This window comes from Salvelinus alpinus, chromosome 10, assembly GCF_045679555.1.
Source record: "Salvelinus alpinus chromosome 10, SLU_Salpinus.1, whole genome shotgun sequence".
NCBI lineage: Eukaryota > Metazoa > Chordata > Actinopteri > Salmoniformes > Salmonidae > Salvelinus > Salvelinus alpinus.
In genome coordinates this window covers 19,931,758-19,958,578 of record NC_092095.1, presented here as the reverse complement: position 1 = coordinate 19,958,578, position 26,821 = coordinate 19,931,758, and the positions used below count along the sequence as shown (strand labels likewise).

The following is a 26,821-nucleotide window of genomic DNA, read 5'->3' as shown; positions in this document are numbered from 1 at the left end:
AGCTCTACTCAGACACCCTCTACTCTAGCTCTACTCAGACACCCTCTACTCTAGCTCTACTCAGACACCCTCTACTCTAGCTCTACTGAGACACCCTCTACTCTAGCTCTACTGAGACACCCTCTACTCTAGCTCTACTCAGACACCCTCTACTCAGACACCCTCTACTCTAGCTCTACTCAGACACCCTCTACTCTAGCTCTACTCAGACACCCTCTACTCTAGCTCTACTCAGACACCCTCTACTCTAGCTCTACTCTGACACACAGACTCTCACACACACAATACCCTAATCGCTAACTCCCTCCAACCACATCCAGCCCAGCCTAGCCCAGCCTAGCCCAGCCTAGCCCAGCCTAGCCAGTCAGCCTAGCCCAGCCAGTCAGCCTAGCCCAGCCAGCCTAGCCTAGCAAGCCTAGCCTAGCCCAGCCAGTCAGCCTAGCCAGCCTAGCCCAGCCAGTCAGCCCAGCCTAGCCAGTCAGCCTAACCCAGCCTAGCCAGTCAGGCTAGCCCAGCCTAGCCTAGCCCAGCCTAGCCCAGCCAGCCTTGCCCAGCCAGTCAGCCTAGCCCAGCCAGTCAGCCTAGCCCAGCCTAGCCCAGCCCAGCCCATCCCAGCCTAGCCCAGCCAGCCTAGCCCAGCCTAGCCTATCCCAGCCAGCCAGCCTACAGGTGCACTGAGTCCAGGGAGGGCTCATATAAAACCAGTCAAGTACGACCCTTCTGCCTGGCTGCCTCCTTTCTCCGGTCCGGGCAGGAATGCAGGGAGGGGAACTTATCTCCTGTCGCTTGGCATCACGTCAAGCCCATGATCCGCAGACAAGAAACCAATTGTCACATAAGTGGGTCAGACAGCAACTCACTTTCGTCTAATCTAGCCTGTAGGGAGTGACGGGACAGGAAGTGACGGGAGAGGAAGTGACGACCTTCCTTTTCCTCTCTCTCGCTCTCTTTTCATTCCCGCCACCCTCCAGATGAACTTCCACTGCATGAGCACTGTGAGATCGAGGGACACTGCATGAGCACTGTGAGATCGAGGGACACTGCATGAGCACTGTGAGATCGAGGGACACTGCATGAGCACTGTGAGATCGAGGGACACTGCATGAGCACTGTGAGCTCGAGGGACACTGCATGTCTCTCCTGTTGAATACCCTGATCAATATATTGTGACTTATCCATGGTTATCTCCACTACTCAGAACCACAATTCAGAAGAGGGACTCTGTAAATGGCTCTGGATAAGAGCATCTGTTAAAATGACATTAAAATGTTAAACTGTGAATGAGTCATGGCTGAAACCACTGTACCTCCTCTCTCCCTCTCCGCTCCTCTCTGTACTCCAGACAGAACTTTCCATATCCATTAACCTGATTCTCTCGACACTACCAGGCCAATACCGGGCTCATCAGGACAGCTGACTGAACAGAATCCCTTAGTTTCCTCGTGTGTCGCACAGCTGAGAGTCGGCATCCAGTCGGGCACCAGGCATGTCCGTATATAGCCCCTCCTCTTCCTCAAACGCAAGAATAGAGGGAAGTGACGTCTGATCCGTGACGCGGGACCGACTGGTCAGAGCGGGGCTGGGTGGTTCCCATACAGCTGCATCCATCCTGGGCTGGGACGGGCCCTCTGAATCAGGCCTTGGGACCATCAGGGACCCATCAGGGACCCATGGTGGACACGGGGGAGGGCACTGCATGCATGTATGTATGTATGTTTTTATTTTATTTATTTATTTTACCGTTATTTTACCAGGTAAGTTGACTGAGAACACGTTCTCATTTGCAGCAACGACCTGGGGAATAGTTACAGGGGAGAGGAGGGGGATGAATGAGCCAATTGTAAACTGGGGATTATTAGGTGACCGTGATGGTTGAAGGCCAGATTGGGAATTTAGCCAGGACACCGGGGTTAACACCCCTACTCTTACGATAAGTGCCATGGGATCTTTAATGACCTCAGAGAGTCAGGACACCCGTTTAACGTCCCATCCGAAAGACGGCACCCTACACAGAGCAGTGTCCCCAATCACTGCTCTGGGGCATTGGGATCTTTGTTTAGACCAGAGGAAAGAGTGCCTCCTACTGGCCCTCCAACACCACTTCCAGCAGCACCTGGTCTCCCATCCAGGGACTGACCAGGACCAACCCTGCTTAGCTTCAGAAGCAAGCCAGCAGTGGTATGCAGGGTGGTATGCTGCTGGCATGTATGTATGTATGTATGTATGTATGTATGTATGTGTGTGTGTGTGTGTGTGTGTGTGCAGCCTGGTAGAATCATGCTTAGATAACCACCCACTTCCTGTTCACGTCTCCATCGGGGCTCCGTTCAAACCGTGCTATCCAAAAACACGTGCACACACACCCCATCTCTCTCAGCCCCCCGCTCTCCTTCTCCCATCTGGACTCTGCCCTTCCCCTTCTCTCTCCCTTCGTCTTGTTTCCACACTCGTTGGACCATTTCAGATGGAGTCAGTGCAGTGAACCCACTGCCAGGTCACGTTGGAGCAGAGAGGAGGAGAGGAGGAGAGGACGAGAAGGGAGGGGAGGAAACGGCTGGTGTTGCTGGAGAGGCCAGAGAGGGAAGGGGAACACTTCAAACTTCACTGTAAAAGGGCCAGACTCAGAGACGCGATAGTCCGGCCTCCCATTGTGACATAAGCATGCGGCTCTGAGACCACCGTCCGTGGGGGGGGGGGGGGGGGGGGGCTCAGCCCGAACGTGCACCTCCCCAAAATTCCCAACCACCCCGTTGCTCCGCGTACTCATCCTCTACTCATTTGAATGTGTTGACAGTTGGAGAAATGAGTTGAGCCGTGCTGAGAATTAGAAAAGTATGAAAATCAACAGTCCCAAGACTCTACAACCCCTGCTGCACGTACGTGTTGTGGACTCTGATAGACATTTTAGAGGAGGAGGGAGTCTCTGATATTTATCTGTAACTGTTACCCTGGGTAACAGCCGAGCTGCTGCCAGGATAGCCGTTGGTTACGGGATAGTCGTTGGTTACGTGACAGTCGATGACGGGATATGGGATAGTCGTTGGTTACGGGATAGTCATTGGTTACGGGTAACGGTATAGTCGTTGGTTACGGAATAGTCGTTGGTTACGGTATAGTCGTTGGTTACGGTATAGTCGTTGGTTACGGGATAGTTGTTGGTTACGGGATAGTCGTTGGTTATGGGATACGGGATAGTCGTTGATTACGGGATAGTCGTTGGTTACGGGATAGTCGTTGGTTACGGGATAGTCGTTGGTTACGGGATAGTCGTTGGTTACGGTATAGTCGTTGGTTATGGGATACGGTATAGTCGTTAATTACGTGACAGTCGTTGATGACGGGATAGTCGTTGGTTACGGGTAAGTCGTTGGTTACGGGAAAGTCGTTGGTTACGGGAAAGTCGTTGTTTGCGGGATAGTCGTTGTTTGCGGGATAGTCGTTGGTTACGTTGGTTACGGGTTACGGGATAGTCGTTGGTTACGGGATAGTCGTTGGTTACGGGATAGTCGTTGGTTACGGGATAGTCGTTGGTTACGGGATAGTCATTGGTTACGGGTTACGGGATAGTCGTTGGTTACGGGTTACGGGATAGTCGTTGGTTACGGGTTACGGGATAGTCGTTGGTTACGGGATACGGGATAGTCGTTGGTTACGGGATAGTCATTGGAATAATCTGTAAACTTTAGACATAGAAAGAAAACAGAATTAAGGCTTCTGGAGGATTTAAAAAACAAAAAACATTTATTCTTACTTTTTCCTCATAAAAAATGAACCTCGAACAGACATGGAGGAGAAATGTGCTTTTGGCTGTTTATGTCCAAACAGAGAGAGATGACAGGCTTGAGAAAGCAGCAGAGCTGGGAAGGAATCACCTCCCTCCCTTCCTGTGTAAACTAAAACTGAAACGGAGGGACCGGACCTCTCTCCCCCTGATTTTAATCCCTTCTTTTGGCAAACGCTGTGTGGAGGAAATAAAAATGTCCTGTTTAGTAATATCCACAAAGCAGTTTAAAGCTTTAGAAAGCACCATATCCCCTAAACTGGTTTTAACGTCCTACTCAACTATATATGACTAGCATTAAATCCCATTTGTGGTTAGTTGTTGAGTCATAATATGGAACAGTACAATAGTTGTGTACAACCTGCTATAGCCTACCGACACAACACATATCAAAGCTCTGTGTGTGATAGGACCATCTGCATGTAGTGAGCTACGACACCGGCTTGCATGTGTTTGTGTAAGAGCAAAGAGGACCCAAGTGGCACACTATTCCCTACATAGTGCACTACTTTTAACCAGAGCCCTATGGCACCCTATTCCCTACATAGTGCACTACTTTTAACCAGAGCCCTATGGGCACATGAATCTCCATATTAATAGCTAAGGCAAAAAAATAAAATAAAATCGGGTTCCAGAAAATCCAAAACCGCAGCAAACTCTGGTGTCTTTAATAGACCACAATCCTCCATTCTGACATGCTGGTCTGTCCCCATTCATTAGAACCTGCTTTCATCTACCCACACTGCCTCCCTCTCTCCGTCCCCTCCCTGCCTCCCCCTCTCTCTCTCTCTCTCTCTCCATCCCCTCCCTGCCTCCCCCTCTCTCTCTCTCTCTCTCTCCATCCCCTCCCTGCCTCCCTCTCCGTCCGTCCCTTCGCAAAGAACAAGACAAAATAAATATCAGGAGCAGCCCTAATGAGAATCCAGACTACTGCTGTATCACTGACTAAGGGAGCGTTCCAAATGGCTCCCCATTACAAAATATAGGGCACTATTTTAAACTACTCCTAAGGGAACTGGGCACAGTTAAAAATCTATTACAAATAGGGAATAGGGTGCAATTAATAAATCCTACACGGTCGAGGGAATCGTCACTAAGTTAATAGATCAGTCATATATAACCTGTCTCCTACACGGCCCATTGAACTGACAAGAGATTGTGCATGCTTATTTTCTAGAATCAATTCACATGGAGTCATTGACAGACAGACCAGCTTCTCCACTCAAATCCCTGAGAATGAAACAGACCCGCTTCCACACTCAAATCCCTGAGAATGAAAACAGACCAGCTTCTCCACTCAAATCCCTGAGAATGAAAACAGACCAGCTTCTCCACTCAAATCCCTGAGAATGAAAACAGACCAGCTTCTCCACTCAAATCCCTGAGAATGAAAACAGACCAGCTTCTCCACTCAAATCCCTGAGAATGAAAACAGACCAGCTTCTCCACTCAAAATCCCTGAGAATGAAAACAGACCAGCTTCTCCACTAAAAATCCCTGAGAATGAAAACAGACCAGCTTCCCCACTCAAATCCCTGCGGCATCAGAGAGCAGCAAACAAACACCCACTCTGATCGATCAATCAATCAATCAATCAAGGCATCATTCATCACCACCACATGTAAACAAACACTAAGAAATATGCCCGATTGTAAAGCAACCTGCGTTATAAAAATCCTCCTGGTTCTTCAGAGCTAGTCGGCTCTCACTGCAGGTTTCTAAACAAATTAGGGGGGGTAATCTCCTGAACAATGCTCTAAACAGCCCTCAGAATGGACTCGTTTACTAACACACACACCCCCCCCCCCTCCCCCGCAGACAGGATGTGCACTTTCAATGGGTTTTTAATTAACTACTCTGGCCACGCAGATTGAGTGTGTCTGTCTGTCTGTCTGTCTGTCTGTCTGTCTGTCTGTCTGTCTGTCTGTCTGTCTGTCTGCAAGCAAGAACACAAACCTGTCCCAAATTATACATTATTCCCTATATAGTGCACTACTGTTGACCACGGCCCTATGGCACCCTATTCCCCATATAGTGCATTACTGTTGACCAGGGCCCTATGGCACCCTATATAGTGCACTACTTTAGACCAGAGCCCTATGGCACCCTATATAGTGCACTACTGTTGACCAGGGCCCTATGGCACCCTATATAGTGCACTACTTTAGACCAGAGCCCTATGGCACCCTATATAGTGCACTACTGTTGACCAGGGCCCTATGGCACCCTATATAGTGCACTACTGTTGATCAGGGCCCTATGGCACCCTATATAGTGCACTACTTTAGACCAGAGCCCTATGACACCCTATATAGTGCACTACTGTTGACCAGGGCCCTATGGCACCCTATATAGTGCACTACTTTAGACCAGAGCCCTATGGCACCCTATATAGTGCAATACTGTTGACCAGGGCCCTATGGCACCCTATATAGTGCACTACTGTTGACCAGAGCCCTATGGCACCCTATATAGTGCACTACTTTAGACCAGGGCCCTATGGCACCCTATATAGTGCACTACTTTAGACCAGGGCCCTATGGCACCCTATATAGTGCACTACTTTAGACCAGAGCCCTATGGCACCCTATATAGTGCACTACTTTAGACCAGGGCCCTATGGCACCTTATACAGTGCACTACTTTAGACCAGAGCCCTATGGCACCCTGTATAGTGCACTACTTTAGACCAGAGCCCTATGGCACCCTATATAGTGCACTACTTTAGACCAGAGCCCTATGGCACCCTATATAGTGCACTACTTTAGACCAGAGCCCTATGGAACCATGTAGGGAATAGAGAGCCATTTGGGATACAACCAGTCAGGCTGTGTGGAGCAGGCAGGCAGGGGGAGGGGCCGAGGCACCAGTCAGGCTGTGTGGAGCAGGCAGGCAGGGGGAGGGGCCGAGGCACCAGGAAGGACAATCATATCCAATGCCCTAAAGAGGTCTGAGACCACTACAACGGATGGAGAGAGACATGCCGTGCAGTAGGAGCCCACGCTTCTCCCCCATCCATCTCACTCTCTCTCTCCTGGCTTCTCCCCCATCCATCTCACGCTCTCTCTCTCCTGGCTTCTCCCCCATCCATCTCACTCTCTCTCTCTCTCTCCTGGCTTCTCCCCCATCCATCTCACTCTCTCTCTCTCCTGGCTTCTCCCCCATCCATCTCACTCTCTCTCTCCTGGCTTCTCCCCCATCCATCTCACTCTCCTGGCTTCTCCCCCATCCATCTCACTCTCTCTCTCTCCTGGCTTCTCCCCCATCCATCTCACTCTCTCTCCATCCCTCTCTCTCCCTCCAGGCTTCTTCCCATCCCTCACTCTCTCTCTGGGCTTCACTCCCATCCATCTCGCTCTCCTGGATTCTCTCCATCCCTTTCCTTCTCTCTCCTGGCTTCTCCCCCATCCCTCTCTCTCCTGGCTTCTCCGCCATCCCTCTCCCTCCCGGCTTCTCCCCCATCCCTCTCCTGGCTTCTCCCCCATCACTCTCCCTCCCTCTCCTGGCTTCTCCCCCATCCCTCTCCTGGCTTCTCCCCCATCCCTCTCCCTCCCTCTCCTGGCTTCTCCCCTGGATTCTCCCCCATCCCTCTCTCTCCTGGCTTCTCCCCCATCCCTCTCGGCTTCTCCCCCATCCCTCTCCCTCCCTCTCCTGGCTTCTCCCCCATCCCTCTCCCTCCTGGCTTCTCCCCCCATCCCTCTTTCTCCTGGCTTGACCCCCATCACTCTCTCTCTCCTGGCTTGACCCCCATCACTCTCCCTCTGTGTGTCATGGCGGAAGTGGGGTATATGTTAGTGAGCTCAGGGCAGTGCAGAGGGGATTGACATACCAGTGGGGTCATCAGTCTATGTCTGCCTCCCAAATGGCACTCTAGTCCCTATGCAGTGACCTACTTTTGACCAAGACCCACAGGGAATAGGGTGCCATTTAGGAGGCATCTTATCTCTGCCTGTCTGCCAAACAGCTGGCTTCAGTTGTTACAACATCCAACCCAGCCCACCACTCTCTCTTTCTGAGGCTGGTAGAGGAGAGGAGTGTGTGGTGACTGGAGAGGAGAGCTGAGCAACATACGGGGACTGGAGGAGAGGAGGGGAGAGCAACGTATGTTGACTGGATCAGACTGCAGATGCAGCCAGGGAAACTATTTATGGTCAGCATTTACTTTCCAGACACAGAGAAAGACACACATACAGACATGCACACACCAAAATAAACCATAGTTTGGCACACACATAGAGTAGGATGAGAGAGCGAGAGAGACAGAGAGCGAGACAGAGAGAGAGAGACAGAGAGAGAGAGAGACAGAGACATAGAGACAGACAGAGAGACAGAGAGACAGACAGACGTTCAGCTATGATGTGTTAAGATGTGCTGCTGAGAGAGCAGATCTGTCAGACACTGTAAGACACATTACAAGAACAGTAAACACCAGACCAGTATAAGGATGGACAGTAAACACCAGACCAGTATAAGGATGGACAGTAAACACCAGACCAGTATAAGGATGGACAGTAAACACCAGACCAGTATAAGGATGGACAGTAAACACCAGACCAGTATAAGGATGGACAGTAAACACCAGACCAGTATAAGGATGGACAGTAAACACCAGACCAGTATAAGGATGGACAGTAAACACCAGACCAGTATAAGGATGGACAGTAAACACCAGACCAGTATAAGGATGGACAGTAAACACCAGACCAGTATAAGGATGGACAGTAAACACCGGACCGGCATAAGGATGGACAGTAAACACCAGACCAGTATAAGGATGGACAGTAAACACCAGACCAGTATAAGGATGGACAGTAAACACCAGACCAGTATAAGGATGGACAGTAAACACCAGACCAGTATAAGGATGGACAGTAAACACCAGACCAGTATAAGGATGGACAGTAAACACCAGACCAGTATAAGGATGGACAGTAAACACCAGACCAGTATAAGGATGGACAGTAAACACCAGACCAGTATAAGGATGGACAGTAAACACCAGACCAGTATAAGGATGGACAGTAAACACCAGACCAGTATAAGGATGGACAGTAAACACCAGACCAGTATAAGGATGGACAGTAAACACCAGACCAGTATAAGGATGGACAGTAAACACCAGACCAGTATAAGGATGGACAGTAAATGTATGTATGTTTGTTTATTCCATGTGTAACTCTGTGTTGTTGTATGTGTCGAACTGCTATGCTTTATCTTGGCCAGGTCGCAGTTACAAATTAGAACTTGTTCTCAACTAGCCTACCTGGTTAAATAAAGGTGAAATATATATATATATTTTAAATGATCATCACTGATCATGGACGCTCGGAGATGGTGACAAGTTTAGGTGAGAGGTTCGACAGAATGGATGCTGTCACTTTGTTATTACAATATAATCCATACAGATTGGACTAGATTCAGTAGTAAATACTTTAAAGGGATGTTTAAACTATGTGGCTCCCTTATGCTTGACAACATGGCCGTTCTCAGAGAGATCTTTCCAACCCATAATTAATTCATCTTAAAGGCTAGCAATCATTTGAATAAGTCATACAGTAATCACGGGAATAACCCCGTTTACCACCCAATGAACTGGCCACGGGGGGCTTTAAATACCCCCATAAAATATCAACATCGTTGATCCAGTCTATTTTTTGTCGGCGCCCCAAAGGGTCAACCTGAGGTCAAGGCTGTGAGAGCAGTAGGTTGACAGGAATAGGGGATAGGGGACAGGGGACAGGGGACAGTACACACTGAATATGGACTATGTGTAAAGTCCACGTCTATATATACTCTCTGTATATTGTGTTTTTTGTTGGCAGCACTAAATCACCAGGTCAAATTCCTGGTTCATGTGAACTTGGTGAATAAAGGTGATTTAGATGACAGAAGGTATGGGAGACAGGGATGACAGTGCAGTAGGCGTGGGAGACAGGGATGCCAGTACATTAGGTATGGGGCACAGGGATGACAGTGCAGTAGGCATGGGGGACAGGGATGACAGTGCAGTAGGCGTGGGGGACAGGGATGACAGTGCAGTAGGCGTGGGGGACAGGGATGACAGTGCAGTAGGCGTGGGGGACAGGGATGACAGTACAGTAGGCGTGGGGGACAGGGATGACAGTACAGTAGGCGTGGGGGACAGGGATGACACTGCAGTAGGCGTGGGGGACAGGGATGACAGTAAAGTAGGCGTGGGGGACAGGGATGACAGTACAGTAGGCGTGGGGGACAGGGATGACAGTACAGTAGGCGTGGGGGACAGGGATGACAGTACAGTAGGCGTGGGGGACAGGGATGACACTGCAGTAGGCGTGGGGGACAGGGATGACAGTAAAGTAGGCGTGGGGGACAGGGATGACAGTACAGTAGGCGTGGGGGACAGGGATGACAGTACAGTAGACGTGGGGGACAGGGATGACAGTACAGTAGGCGTGGGGGACAGGGATGACAGTGCAGTAGGCGTGGGGGACAGGGATGACAGTGCAGTAGGCGTGGAGGACAGGGATGACAGTGCAGTAGGCGTGGGGGACAGGGATGACAGTGAAGTAGGCGTGGGGGACAGGGATGACAGTGCAGTAGGCGTGGGGGACAGGGATGACACTACAGTAGGCGTGGGGGACAGGGATGACAGTACAGTAGGCGTGGGGGACAGGGATGACAGTAAAGTAGGCGTGGGGGACAGGGATGACAGTGCAGTAGGCGTGGGGGACAGGGATGACAGTAAAGTAGGCGTGGGGACAGGGATGACAGTGCAGTAGGCGTGGGGGACAGGGATGACAGTACAGTAGGCGTGGGGGACAGGGATGACAGTGCAGTAGGCGTGGGGGACAGGGATGACAGTACAGTAGGCGTGGGGGACAGGGATGACAGTACAGTAGGCGTGGGGGACAGGGATGACAGTACAGTAGGCGTGGGGGACAGGGATGACACTACAGTAGGCGTGGGGGACAGGGATGACAGTACAGTAGACGTGGGGGACAGGGATGACAGTACAGTAGCCGTGGGGGACAGTACAGTAGCCGTGGGGGACAGGGATGACAGTACAGTAGCCGTGGGGGACAGTACAGTAGCCGTGGGGGACAGTACAGTAGCCGTGGGGGACAGGGATGACAGTACAGTAGCCGTGGGGGACAGTACAGTAGCCGTGGGGGACAGTACAGTAGCCGTGGGGGACAGGGATGACAGTGCAGTAGCCGTGGGGGACAGGGATGACAGTACAGTAGGCGTGGGGGACAGGGATGACAGTACAGTAGGCGTGGGGGACAGGGATGACAGTACAGTAGGCGTGGGGGACAGGGATGACAGTACAGTAGGCGTGGGGGACAGGGATGACAGTACAGTAGCCGTGGGGGACAGGGATGACAGTGCACTAGGCGTGGGTGACAGGGATGACAGTGCAGTAGCCGTGGGGGACAGGGATGACAGTGCAGTAGGCGTGGGGGACAGGGATGACAGTACAGTAGGCGTGGGGGACAGGGATGACAGTACAGTAGGCGTGGGGGACAGGGATGACAGTGAAGTAGCCGTGGGGGACAGGGATGACAGTGCAGTAGGCGTGGGGGACAGGGATGACAGTACAGTAGGCGTGGGGGACAGGGATGACAGTACAGTAGCCGTGGGGGACAGGGATGACACTACAGTAGCCGTGGGGGACAGGGATGACACTACAGTAGGCGTGGGGGACAGGGATGACACTACAGTAGGCGTGGGGGACAGGGATGACACTACAGTAGGCGTGGAGGACAGGGATGACAGTGCAGTAGGCGTGGGGGACAGGGATGACACTACAGTAGCCGTGGGGGACAGGGATGACACTACAGTAGCCGTGGGGGACAGGGATGACACTACAGTAGGCGTGGGGGACAGGGATGACACTACAGTAGGCGTGGGGGACAGGGATGACACTACAGTAGCCGTGGGGGACAGGGATGACACTACAGTAGGCGTGGGGGACAGGGATGACACTACAGTAGCCGTGGGGGACAGGGATGACACTACAGTAGCCGTGGGGGACAGGGATGACACTACAGTAGGCGTGGGGGACAGGGATGACACTACAGTAGGCGTGGGGGACAGGGATGACAGTGCAGTAGGCGTGGGGGACAGGGATGACACTACAGTAGCCGTGGGGGACAGGGATGACACTACAGTAGCCGTGGGGGACAGGGATGACAGTGCAGTAATTATCGGGGACAGGGATGACACTACAGTAGCCGTGGGGGACTCACCCAGAAGTGTGCGTGGCAGTTGACCACCATGGTGCGTTCGATCAGCTCGTCAGGACACTCCAGGAGATGGTGACCAGAGACCACGCCGGCGTTGTTTATCAACATGTCCACGTTGCCCACCTCCCGACGCACCTTCTCCGCCGTGGAGTACACACTCTCCCGCTTGCCCACGTCACACACGTACGTGTACACCTGCGGCTTGAACGGAAGCACCTCCTCTAACCCTGCTATTGCTCCTGGATCGATGGCGTGAGGAAGAGAGAGGGAGTGAGAAACGACCACACCACAGTACATCACTGGAAGCCAGACAGTCAAATCAGAATAAGGTAATAACACATTTAGAAATCAAGCCATGGAAAAATAACTTTTCTTTTCAAGTTTATGGACAAAACAGACCCTTTAACTGCCATGCAACAGTTCTGAAACATTATTCTCAGCCCTCTATAGCTGTTGAGCACTCTGTGTGTGGTGGTAGGTCAAACATGAGCCTATACACTTTCGCCCCTATAGGCAATGACTGGGTAGGCTACTAGCACAGAACCACCGTGAAGGGACCGAGAGAGAGAGGACCTTAACAGGGAGCTGCCCTGTGGCGAGCGCACCGCACCCACGAATAGTTTACCGACTGAAGTTCTCCTCAGAATGATGTAGCCCAGCTGCCCATCAAGGCTGCAGCAATGTGCTCTTATATGCTAATAAACGGAGTCGACAGTAAATAGGCTATTTGGCTTAAAAACACATGTTTAAACAATCTTGTTATTACAATTTTACGATCAATAGAATAACGCCTAGGGTGTCCCGCATGACCAGACAATATTTGATCAAGCATTTTTTTTAAATCGCGTTACAAAAATCGGATGACAGATATTTTCAGGCAACTCACCTTCTTTGGACATCGGTGATTCACTGTCCAGCTCCCGATAGATTTCCCTCACCAACTCCGCGGTCTCCTCGTTGCTTTTGCTGTTGATGTCCCATAGCACCAGTACAGCCCGTCTTCTAGCGAACTCCTTGGCGAAAAGCCGGCCGAGGCCGCTTCCAGCCCCGGTGATTACACACACCTGTCCCACCACACTCTTCTCTTTCGGCCGCACCACCCATTTCGCCCCGGCGGTAACAAAAGCCCAGAGCACTTTCAAGATGACCACGAAAAATTCCGCTAAAATGACCATAGAATTCATCATCTTGAACGCGATGGCAATGAGCAAGATAATGAGAGAACGGAGATAATATTGTACAGAAAGCACACACCGTTTTTGCTTTACTGTGGTTTAAATTAGTTATAGCAGCCAAAGTTGTGATAAATAGGCTATCTACCGAAATGACCTGTAAATTAATATTGTCCGTGTTGTTTATGAAATAAACGGTCTGAATAGAATAGAGGTCTACTGGACTGATTTTTTTTTTTTCTTCAAATAAATTATTCTACTCCAAGACAGCAAAGGAATACAGAAATTGACTGAATCAATGAATGCTAGGCTCAACAAATGTTTTAAAAAAAACTTGTTGCTGATTTTGTCAAGTTGCTTCCCGATCTCGCAAAACAGTCTCAGTTGTCACAAGTGCGCATAGACTTAAGTAAGGACGGAGTTGCGTGTAGATACTGCCACTGTGTTGCGCCCTTCCATCCGTAGCAGTGACAGTCCTGCAATGCTCTCATAACATAACAGCGGCTCATGCGCTTTTTAACCACTGCCTATCAATGGACCCCAATAGGACGAGGGCGGCTGCGCCTGACAGAAATAGAGAGTGGCTTATCTTTAGTAAAATGAAAGGCGCGTAGTGGAAACTGGGGGGTTGAATGGATGAGCTCTCTTGTGCCACCTGTAGGACTTTTGAAGTATTGTCAGATGAATGAAAATAGAGGGGAAATCTATTAAGAAATTGTCTTCCTTTTCCTTTAGTAATTAAATAAAACAACGTTCCGACTTTGGAAAGATAACCTAACTGTAAATGTGACACCTTTACAAAAGCGTTTGTCACTGATGACGATTTTACGGTTTTTTGTTTATTACATGAGTAGATTTAAAGTTATGAAAATGTATAAATTAAATTAAAATGTCATCCAATGTCTTGTAAAACCAGTCAACATGTACACATCAATTGTAATTCTATTCAATAAGTACAGCCTATATATTTAAAAAATATAGTTTTTATTGATAATGAGTAAGTAAGTAAGCTACGCTATATACAGGGTCAGTCCCAGGGTCAGTAGCTATATACAGGGTCAGTAGCTATATACAGGGACAGTTCCAGGGCCAGTAACTATATACAGGGTTAGTTACAGGGTCAGTAGCTATATACAGGGTCAGTAACTATATACAGGGACAGTTCCAGGGCCAGTAACTATATACAGGGTTAGTTACAGGGTCAGTAGGTATATACAGGGTCAGTAACTATAGACAGGGTCAGTTCCAGGGTCAGTAGCTATATACAGGGTCAGTAGCTATATACAGGGTCAGTAGTTATATACAGGGTCAGTAGCTATATACAGGGTCAGTAGCTATATACAGGGTCAGTAGCTATATACAGGGTCAGTAGTTATATACAGGGTCAGTTCCAGGGTCAGTAGCTATATACAGGTTCAGTTCCAGGGTCAGTAGCTATATACAGGGTCAGTTCCAGGGTCAGTAGTTATATACAGGGTCAGTAGCTATATACAGGGTCAGTAGTTATATACAGGGTCAGTAGCTATATACAGGGTCAGTAGCTATATACAGGGACAGTTCCAGGGTCAGTAGCTATATACAGGGTCAGTAGTTATATACAGGGTCAGTAGCTATATACAAGGACAGTTCCAGGGTCAGTAGCTATATACAGGGTCAGTAGCTATATACAGGGTCAGTAGTTATATACAGGGTCAGTTCCAGGGTCAGTAGCTATATACAGGGTCAGTTCCAGGGTCAGTAGTTATATACAGGGTCAGTAGCTATATACAGGGTCAGTAGTTATATACAGGGTCAGTAGCTATATACAGGGTCAGTAGCTATATACAGGGACAGTTCCAGGGTCCGTAGCTATATACAGGGTCAGTTCCAGGGTCAGTAGTTATATACAGGGTCAGTAGCTATATACAGGGTCAGTAGTTATATACAGGGTCAGTAGCTATATACAGGGTCAGTAGTTATATACAGGGTCAGTAGCTATATACAGGGTCAGTAGTTATATACAGGGTCAGTTCCAGGGTCAGTAGCTATATACAGGGTCAGTAGCTATATACAGGGTCAGTAGTTATATACAGGGTCAGTAGCTATATACAGGGTCAGTAGCTATATACAGGGTCAGTAGCTATATACAGGGTCAGTAGTTATATACAGGGTCAGTTCCAGGGTCAGTAGCTATATACAGGTTCAGTTCCAGGGTCAGTAGCTATATACAGGGTCAGTTCCAGGGTCAGTAGTTATATACAGGGTCAGTAGCTATATACAGGGTCAGTAGTTATATACAGGGTCAGTAGCTATATACAGGGTCAGTAGCTATATACAGGGACAGTTCCAGGGTCAGTAGCTATATACAGGGTCAGTAGTTATATACAGGGTCAGTAGCTATATACAAGGACAGTTCCAGGGTCAGTAGCTATATACAGGGTCAGTAGCTATATACAGGGTCAGTAGTTATATACAGGGTCAGTTCCAGGGTCAGTAGCTATATACAGGGTCAGTTCCAGGGTCAGTAGTTATATACAGGGTCAGTAGCTATATACAGGGTCAGTAGTTATATACAGGGTCAGTAGCTATATACAGGGTCAGTAGCTATATACAGGGACAGTTCCAGGGTCCGTAGCTATATACAGGGTCAGTTCCAGGGTCAGTAGTTATATACAGGGTCAGTAGCTATATACAGGGTCAGTAGTTATATACAGGGTCAGTAGCTATATACAGGGTCAGTAGTTATATACAGGGTCAGTAGCTATATACAGGGTCAGTAGTTATATACAGGGTCAGTAGGGTCAGTAGTTATATACAGGGACAGTTCCAGGGTCAGTAGTTATATACAGGGTCAGTAGCTATATACAGGGACAGTTCCAGGGTCAGTAGCTATATACAGGGTCAGTAACTATATACAGGGTCAGTAACTATATACAGGGTCAGTAACTATATACAGGGTCAGTAACTATATACAGGGTCGATAGCTATATACAGTGTCAATAGGGTCAGTAGTTATATACAGGGTCAGTAGGGTCAGTAGTTATATACAGGGTCAGTAGCTATATACAGGGACAGTTCCAGGGTCAGTAGCTATATACAGGGTCAGTAACTATATACAGGGTCAGTTACAGGGTCAGTAGCTATATACAGGGTCAGTAGCTATATACAAGCACAGTTCCAGGGTCAGTAGCTATATACAGGGTCAGTAACTATATACAGGGTCAGTAACTATATACAGGGTCAGTAACTATATACAGGGTCAGTAACTATATACAGGGTCAGAGCTATATACAGGGTCAGTAACTATATACAGGGTCAGTAGCTATATACAGGGTCAGTAGCTATATACAGGGTCAGTAACTATATACAGGGTCAGTAACTATATACAGGGTCAGTAACTATATACAGGGTCAGTAACTATATACAGGGTCAGTAACTATATACAAGGTCAGTAACTATATACAGGGTCGATAGCTATATACAGGGTCAGTAACTATATACAGGGTCAGTAGCTGTATACAGGGTCAGTAATTATATACAGGGTCAGTAGTTATATACAGGGTCAGTAACTATATACAGGGTTAGTTCCAGGGTCAGTAGCTATATACAGGGTCAGTTCCAGGGTCGATAGCTATGTACAGGGTCAGTTCCAGGGTCAGTAGCTATATACAGGGTCAGTAGCTATATACAGGGTCAGTTCCAGGGTCAGTAACTATATACAGGGTCAGTAGCTATATACAGGGTCAGTTCCAGGGTCAGTAACTATATACAGGGTCAGTAACTATATACAGGGTTAGTTCCAGGGTCAGTAGCTATATACAGGGTCAGTTCCAGGGTCAGTAACTATATACAGGGTCAGTAGCTATATACAGGGGCAGTTCCAGGGTCAGTAGCTATATACAGGGTCAGTAACTATATACAGGGTCAGTAGCTATATACAGGGACAGTTCCAGGGTCAGTAGCTATATACAGGGGCAGTTCCAGGGTCAGTAGCTATATACAGGGGCAGTTCCAGGGTCAGTAGCTATATACAGGGTCAGTAACTATATACAGGGTCAGTAGCTATATACAGGGACAGTTCCAGGGTCAGTAGCTATATACAGGGGCAGTTCCAGGGTCAGTAGCTATATACAGGGTCAGTAACTATATACAGGGTCAGTAGCTATATACAGGGGCAGTTCCAGGGTCAGTAGCTATATACAGGGTCAGTAACTATATACAGGGTCAGTAGCTATATACAGGGACAGTTCCAGGGTCAGTAGCTATATACAGGGACAGTTCCAGGGTCAGTAGCTATATACAGGGACAGTTCCAGGGTCAGTAGCTATATACAGGGACAGTTCCAGGGTCAGTAGCTATATACAGGGTCAGTTCCAGGGTCAGTAGCTATATACAGGGTCAGTAGCTATATACAGGATCAGTAGCTATATACAGGGTCAGTTACAGGGTCAGTAGCTATATACAGGGTCAGTTACAGGGTCAGTAACTATATACAGGGTCAGTAGCTATATACAGGGTCAGTAGCTATATACAGGGTCAGTAGCTATATACAGGGTCAGTAGCTATATACAGGGTCAGTAGTTATATACAGGGTCAGTAACTATATACAGGGTCAGTAACTATATACAGGGTCAGTAACTATATACAGGGTCAGTAACTATATACAGGGTTGATAGCTATATACAGGGTCAGTAACTATATACAGGGTCAGTAGCTGTATACAGGGTCAGTAATTATATACAGGGTCAGTAGTTATATACAGGTTCAGTAACTATATACAGGGTTAGTTCCAGGGTCAGTAGCTATATACAGGGTCAGCTCCAGGATCAGTAGCTATATACAGGTGTCACGACTTCTGCCGAAGTCGTTGCCTCTCCTTGTTCGGGCGGTGTTCGGCGGTCGACGTCACCGGCCTTCTAGCCATCATCGATCCATTTTTCATTTTCCATTGGTTTTGTCTTGTCTTCCCACACACCTGTTGTCAATCCCATTCATTACCTATTGTGTATTTAACCCTCTGTTTCCCCTCATGTGTTTGTCAGAGATTGTTTTATGTCAAGTGTTGTTTCTGGGTGTATAGGTGCGCGACGGGTCTTCGTACCCATGTTTATTTTATGTATGTATATTTTCGTGTTTGGAGCATGTGAAGTGGACATTTATTAAAAGTCTCCATTTACACTCCGTCTAACTCTCCTGCGCCTGACTTCCCTGCCACCTATACACACGACCTTGACAACAGGGACAGTTCCAGGGTCAGTAGCTATATACAGGGTCAGCTCCAGGATCAGTAGCTATATACAGGGTCAGTTCCAGGGTCAGTAGCTATATACAGGGTCAGTAGCTATATACAGGGTCAGTAGTTATATACAGGGACAGTTCCAGGGTCAGTAGCTATATACAGGGTCAGTTCCAGGGTCAGTAGCTATATACAGGGTCAGTAGCTATATACAGGGTCAGTAGCTATATACAGGGTCAGTAACTATATACAGGGTCAGTAGCTGTATACAGGGTCAGTAGTTATATACAGGGTCAGTAGCTATATACAGGGTTAGTTCCAGGGTCAGTAGCTATATACAGGGTCAGCTCCAGGGTCAGTAGCTATATACAGGGTCAGTAACTATATACAGGGTCAGTAGCTATATACAGGGTCAGTAGCTATATACAGGGTCAGTAACTATATACAGGGTCAGTAGCTATATACAGGGTCAGTAGCTATATACAGGGTCAGTAGCTATATACAGGGTCAGTAACTATATACAGGGTCAGTAACTATATACAGGGTCAGTAGCTATATACAAGGTCAGTAGCTATATACAGGGTCAGTAACTATATACAGGGTCAGTAGCTATATACAGGGTCAGTAGCTATATACAGGGTCAGTAACTATATACAGGGTCAGTAGCTGTATACAGGGTCAGTAGCTATATACAGGGTCAGTAGCTATATACAGGGTCGATAGCTATATACAGGGTCAGTAGCTATATACAGGGTCAGTAGCTATATACAGGGTCAGTAGCTATATACAGGGTCAGTAACTATATACAGGGTCAGTAGCTGTATACAGGGTCAGTAGCTATATACAGGGTCAGTAGCTATATACAGGGTCAGTAACTATATACAGGGCCAGTAGCTATATACAGGGTCAGTTCCAGGGTCAGTAGCTATATACAAGGTCGGTAACTATATACAGGGTCAGTAGCTATATACAGGGTCAGTAGCTATATACAGGGTCTGTTCCAGGGTCAGTAGCTATATACAAGGTCAGTAACTATATACAGGGTCAGTAGCTATATACAGGGTCAGTTCCAGGGTCAGTAGCTATATACAAGGTCAGTAACTATATACAGGGTCAGTAACTATATACAGGGTCGATAGCTATATACAGGGTCAGTAGCTATATACAGGGTCAGTTCCAGGGTCAGTAGCTATATACAAGGTCAGTAACTATATACAGGGTCAGTAGCTATATACAGGGTCAGTAGCTATATACAGGGTCAGTAGCTGTATACAGGGTCAGTAGTTATATACAGGGTCAGTAGCTATATACAGGGTTAGTTCCAGGGTCAGTAGCTATATACAGGGTCAGCTCCAGGGTCAGTAGCTATATACAGGGTCAGTAACTATATACAGGGTCAGTAGCTATATACAGGGTCAGTAGCTATATACAGGGTCAGTAACTATATACAGGGTCAGTAGCTATATACAGGGTCAGTAGCTATATACAGGGTCAGTAGCTATATACAGGGTCAGTAACTATATACAGGGTCAGTAACTATATACAGGGTCAGTAGCTATATACAAGGTCAGTAGCTATATACAGGGTCAGTAACTATATACAGGGTCAGTAGCTATATACAGGGTCAGTAGCTATATACAGGGTCAGTAACTATATACAGGGTCAGTAGCTGTATACAGGGTCAGTAGCTATATACAGGGTCAGTAGCTATATACAGGGTCGATAGCTATATACAGGGTCAGTAGCTATATACAGGGTCAGTAGCTATATACAGGGTCAGTAGCTATATACAGGGTCAGTAACTATATACAGGGTCAGTAGCTGTATACAGGGTCAGTAGCTATATACAGGGTCAGTAGCTATATACAGGGTCAGTAACTATATACAGGGCCAGTAGCTATATACAGGGTCAGTTCCAGGGTCAGTAGCTATATACAAGGTCGGTAACTATATACAGGGTCAGTAGCTATATACAGGGTCAGTAGCTATATACAGGGTCTGTTCCAGGGTCAGTAGCTATATACAAGGTCAGTAACTATATACAGGGTCAGTAGCTATATACAGGGTCAGTTCCAGGGTCAGTAGCTATATACAAGGTCAGTAACTATATACAGGGTCAGTAACTATATACAGGGTCGATAGCTATATACAGGGTCAGTAGCTATATACAGGGTCAGTTCCAGGGTCAGTAGCTATATACAAGGTCAGTAACTATATACAGGGTCAGTAGCTATATACAGGGTCAGTAGCTATATACAGGGTCAGTAGCTATATACAGGGTCAGTAGCTATATACAGGGTCAGTTCCAGGGTCAGTAGCTATATACAGGGACAGTTCCAGGGTCAGTAGTTATATACAGACTCAGTTCCAGGGACAGTGGCTATATACAGTGTCAGTTCCAGGGTCAGTAGCTATATACAGGGTCAGTAACTATATACAGGGTCAGTAGCTATATACAGGGTCAGTAGCTATATACAGGGTCAGTAGCTATATACAGGGTCAGTTCCAGGGTCAGTAGCTATATACAGGGAGAGTTCCAGGGTCAGTAGTTATATACAGACTCAGTTACAGGGACAGTGGCTATATACAGGGTCAGTAGCTATATACAGGGTCAGTTCCAGGGTCAGTAGCTATATACAGGATCAGTAGCTATTTACATGGTCAGTAGCTATATACAGGGTCAGTAGCTATATACAGGGTCAGTAGCTATATACAGGGTCAGTAGCTATATACAGGGTCAGTAGTTATATACAGGGTCAGTAACTATATACAGGGTCAGTAACTATATACAGGGTCAGTAACTATATACAGGGTCAGTAACTATATACAGGGTCGATAGCTATATACAGGGTCAGTAGCTATATACAGGGTCAGTAGCTATATACAGGGTCAGTAACTATATACAGGGTCAGTAACTATATACAGGGTCAGTAACTATATACAGGGTTGATAGCTATATACAGGGTCAGTAACTATATACAGGGTCAGTAACTATATACAGGGTCGATAGCTATATACAGGGTCAGTAACTATATACAGGGTCAGTAGCTGTATACAGGGTCAGTAATTATATACAGGGTCAGTAGTTATATACAGGGTCAGTAACTATATACAGGGTTAGTTCCAGGGTCAGTAGCTATATACAGGGTCAATAGCTATATACAGGGTCAGTAGCTATATACAGGGTCAGTAGTTATATACAGGGACAGTTCCAGGGTCAGTAGCTATATACAGGGTCAGTTCCAGGGTCAGTAGCTATATACAGGGTCAGTAGCTATATACAGGGTCAGTAGCTATATACAGGGTCAGTAACTATATACAGGGTCAGTAGCTGTATACAGGGTCAGTAATTATATACAGGGTCAGTAGCTATATACAGGGTCAGTAGCTATATACAGGGTCAGTAGTTATATACAGGGACAGTTCCAGGGTCAGTAGCTATATACAGGGTCAGTTCCAGGGTCAGTAGCTATATACAGGGTCAGTAGCTATATACAGGGTCAGTAGCTATATACAGGGTCAGTAATAATATACAGGGTCAGTAGCTATATACAGGGTCAGTAGCTATATACAGGGACAGTTCCAGGGTCAGTAGCTATATACAGGGTCAGTAACTATATACAGGGTCAGTAGCTATATACAGGGTCAGTAGTTATATACAGGGTCAGTAGCTATATACAGGGACAGTTCCAGGGTCAGTAGCTATATACAGGGTCAGTAGCTATATACAGGGTCAGTTCCAGGGTCAGTAACTATATACAGGGTCAGTAACTATATACAGGGTCAGTAGCTATATACAGGGACAGTTCCAGGGTCAGTAACTATATACAGGGTCAGTAACTATATACAGGGTCAGTAGCTATATACAGGGACAGTTCCAGGGTCAGTAGCTATATACAGGGTCAGTAACTATATACAGGGTCAGTAACTATATACAGGGTCAGTAACTATATACAGGGTCAGTAACTATATACAGGGTCGATAGCTATATACAGGGTCAGTAGTTATATACAGGGTCAGTAACTATATACCGGGTTAGTTCCAGGGTCAGTAGCTATATACAGGGTCAGTAACTATATACAGGGTCAGTAGCTATAGACAGGGTCAGTAGCTATATACAGGGTCAGTAGCTATATACAGGGTCAGTTCCAGGGTCAGTAGCTATATACAGGGACAGTTCCAGGGTCAGTAGTTATATACAGACTCAGTTCCAGGGACAGTGGCTATATACAGGGTCAGTAGCTATATACAGGGTCAGTTCCAGGGTCAGTAGCTATATACAGGATCAGTAGCTATTTACATGGTCAGTAGCTATATACAGGGTCAGTAGCTATATACAGGGTCAGTAGCTATATACAGGGTCAGTAGCTATATACAGGGTCAGTAGTTATATACAGGGTCAGTAACTATATACAGGGTCAGTAACTATATACAGGGTCAGTAACTATATACAGGGTCAGTAACTATATACAGGGTCGATAGCTATATACAGGGTCAGTAGCTATATACAGGGTCAGTAGCTATATACAGGGTCAGTAACTATATACAGGGTCAGTAACTATATACAGGGTCAGTAACTATATACAGGGTTGATAGCTATATACAGGGTCAGTAACTATATACAGGGTCAGTAACTATATACAGGGTCGATAGCTATATACAGGGTCAGTAACTATATACAGGGTCAGTAGCTGTATACAGGGTCAGTAATTATATACAGGGTCAGTAGTTATATACAGGGTCAGTAACTATATACAGGGTTAGTTCCAGGGTCAGTAGCTATAAACAGGGTCAGTAGCTATATACAGGGTCAGTAGCTATATACAGGGTCAGTAGTTATATACAGGGACAGTTCCAGGGTCAGTAGCTATATACAGGGTCAGTTCCAGGGTCAGTAGCTATATACAGGGTCAGTAGCTATATACAGGGTCAGTAGCTATATACAGGGTCAGTAACTATATACAGGGTCAGTAGCTGTATACAGGGTCAGTAATTATATACAGGGTCAGTAGCTATATACAGGGTCAGTAGCTATATACAGGGTCAGTAGTTATATACAGGGACAGTTCCAGGGTCAGTAGCTATATACAGGGTCAGTTCCAGGGTCAGTAGCTATATACAGGGTCAGTAGCTATATACAGGGTCAGTAGCTATATACAGGGTCAGTAACTATATACAGGGTCAGTAGCTATATACAGGGTCAGTAGCTATATACAGGGACAGTTCCAGGGTCAGTAGCTATATACAGGGTCAGTAACTATATACAGGGTCAGTAGCTATATACAGGGTCAGTAGTTATATACAGGGTCAGTAGCTATATACAGGGACAGTTCCAGGGTCAGTAGCTATATACAGGGTCAGTAGCTATATACAGGGTCAGTTCCAGGGTCAGTAACTATATACAGGGTCAGTAACTATATACAGGGTCAGTAGCTATATACAGGGACAGTTCCAGGGTCAGTAACTATATACAGGGTCAGTAACTATATACAGGGTCAGTAGCTATATACAAGGTCAGTAGCTATATACAGGGTCAGTAACTATATACAGGGTCAGTAGCTATATACAGGGTCAGTAGCTATATACAGGGTCAGTAACTATATACAGGGTCAGTAGCTGTATACAGGGACAGTTCCAGGGTCAGTAGCTATATACAGGGTCAGTAACTATATACAGGGTCAGTAACTATATACAGGGTCAGTAACTATATACAGGGTCAGTAACTATATACAGGGTCGATAGCTATATACAGGGTCAGTAGTTATATACAGGGTCAGTAACTATATACCGGGTTAGTTCCAGGGTCAGTAGCTATATACAGGGTCAGTAACTATATACAGGGTCAGTAGCTATATACAGGGTCAGTAGCTATATACAGGGTCAGTAGCTATATACAGGGTCAGTTCCAGGGTCAGTAGCTATATACAGGGACAGTTCCAGGGTCAGTAGTTATATACAGACTCAGTTCCAGGGACAGTGGCTATATACAGGGTCAGTAGCTATATACAGGGTCAGTTCCAGGGTCAGTAGCTATATACAGGATCAGTAGCTATTTACATGGTCAGTAGCTATATACAGGGTCAGTAGCTATATACAGGGTCAGTAGCTATATACAGGGTCAGTAGCTATATACAGGGTCAGTAGTTATATACAGGGTCAGTAACTATATACAGGGTCAGTAACTATATACAGGGTCAGTAACTATATACAGGGTCAGTAACTATATACAGGGTCGATAGCTATATACAGGGTCAGTAGCTATATACAGGGTCAGTAGCTATATACAGGGTCAGTAACTATATACAGGGTCAGTAACTATATACAGGGTCAGTAACTATATACAGGGTTGATAGCTATATACAGGGTCAGTAACTATATACAGGGTCAGTAACTATATACAGGGTCGATAGCTATATACAGGGTCAGTAACTATATACAGGGTCAGTAGCTGTATACAGGGTCAGTAATTATATACAGGGTCAGTAGTTATATACAGGGTCAGTAACTATATACAGGGTTAGTTCCAGGGTCAGTAGCTATATACAGGGTCAGTAGCTATATACAGGGTCAGTAGCTATATACAGGGTCAGTAGTTATATACAGGGACAGTTCCAGGGTCAGTAGCTATATACAGGGTCAGTTCCAGGGTCAGTAGCTATATACAGGGTCAGTAGCTATATACAGGGTCAGTAGCTATATACAGGGTCAGTAACTATATACAGGGTCAGTAGCTGTATACAGGGTCAGTAATTATATACAGGGTCAGTAGCTATATACAGGGTCAGTAGCTATATACAGGGTCAGTAGTTATATACAGGGACAGTTCCAGGGTCAGTAGCTATATACAGGGTCAGTTCCAGGGTCAGTAGCTATATACAGGGTCAGTAGCTATATACAGGGTCAGTAGCTATATACAGGGTCAGTAACTATATACAGGGTCAGTAGCTATATACAGGGTCAGTAGCTATATACAGGGACAGTTCCAGGGTCAGTAGCTATATACAGGGTCAGTAACTATATACAGGGTCAGTAGCTATATACAGGGTCAGTAGTTATATACAGGGTCAGTAGCTATATACAGGGACAGTTCCAGGGTCAGTAGCTATATACAGGGTCAGTAGCTATATACAGGGTCAGTTCCAGGGTCAGTAACTATATACAGGGTCAGTAACTATATACAGGGTCAGTAGCTATATACAGGGACAGTTCCAGGGTCAGTAACTATATACAGGGTCAGTAACTATATACAGGGTCAGTAGCTATATACAGGGACAGTTCCAGGGTCAGTAGCTATATACAGGGTCAGTAACTATATACAGGGTCAGTAACTATATACAGGGTCAGTAACTATATACAGGGTCAGTAACTATATACAGGGTCGATAGCTATATACAGGGTCAGTAGTTATATACAGGGTCAGTAACTATATACCGGGTTAGTTCCAGGGTCAGTAGCTATATACAGGGTCAGTAACTATATACAGGGTCAGTAACTATATACAGGGTCGATAGCTATATACAGGGTCAGTAGCTATATACAGGGTCAGTAACTATATACAGGGTCGATAGCTATATACATGGTCAGTAGTTATATACAGGGTCAGTAGCTATATACATGGTCAGTAGTTATATACAGGGTCAGTAGCTATATACAGGGTCAGTAGCTATATACAGGGTCAGTAGCTATATACAGGGTCAGTAGCTATATACAGGGTCAGTAGTTATATACAGGGTCAGTAGCTATATACATGGTCAGTAGTTATATACAGGGTCAGTAGCTATATACATGGTCAGTAGTTATATACAGGGTCAGTAGTTATATACAGGGTCAGTAGTTATATACAGGGTCAGTAGCTATATACAGGGTCAGTAGCTATATACAGGGTCAGTAGTTATATACAGGGTCAGTAGTTATATACAGGGTCAGTAGTTATATACAGGGTCGATAGCTATATACATGGTCAGTAGTTATATACAGGGTCAGTAGCTATATACATGGTCAGTAGTTATATACAGGGTCAGTAGTTATATACAGGGTCAGTAGTTATATACAGGGTCAGTAGCTATATACAGGGTCAGTAGCTATATACAGGGTCAGTAGTTATATACAGGGTCAGTAGCTATATACAGGGTCAGTAACTATATACAGGGTCAGTAGCTATATACATGGTCAGTAGTTATATACAGGGTCAGTAGCTATATACAGGGTCAGTAGCTATATACAGGGTCAGTAGCTATATACATGGTCAGTAGTTATATACAGGGTCAGTAGCTATATACAGGGTCAGTAACTATATACAGGGTCAGTAATTATATACAGTGTCAGTAGTTATATACAGGGACAGTTCCAGGGTCAGTAGCTATATACAGGGTCAGTTCCAGGGTCCGTAGCTATATACAGGGTCAGTAGCTATATACAGGGTCAG

General features: G+C 46.4%; 2 protein-coding genes across 3 annotated transcripts in view; both read right to left on the bottom strand.

The window, feature by feature from the left end:
* Positions 1-13,333, bottom strand: part of LOC139531678 (retinol dehydrogenase 10-A-like) — a 25,367-nt gene extending 12,034 nt beyond the window's left edge. The window contains exons 1-2 of the mRNA XM_071328348.1: positions 12,896-13,333; positions 12,013-12,248 (exon numbers count right to left, since the gene is read on the bottom strand). Coding sequence (XP_071184449.1) covers positions 12,013-12,248; positions 12,896-13,196 — 537 coding nt within the window. The 5' untranslated portion in view covers positions 13,197-13,333. The remainder of the gene's footprint in view (positions 1-12,012; positions 12,249-12,895) is intronic.
* sgk3 (serum/glucocorticoid regulated kinase family member 3) overlaps positions 1-26,821 on the bottom strand; it is a 1,016,194-nt gene that overhangs the window by 860,360 nt on the left and 129,013 nt on the right. The gene's annotated exons all lie outside the window — the stretch shown is intronic.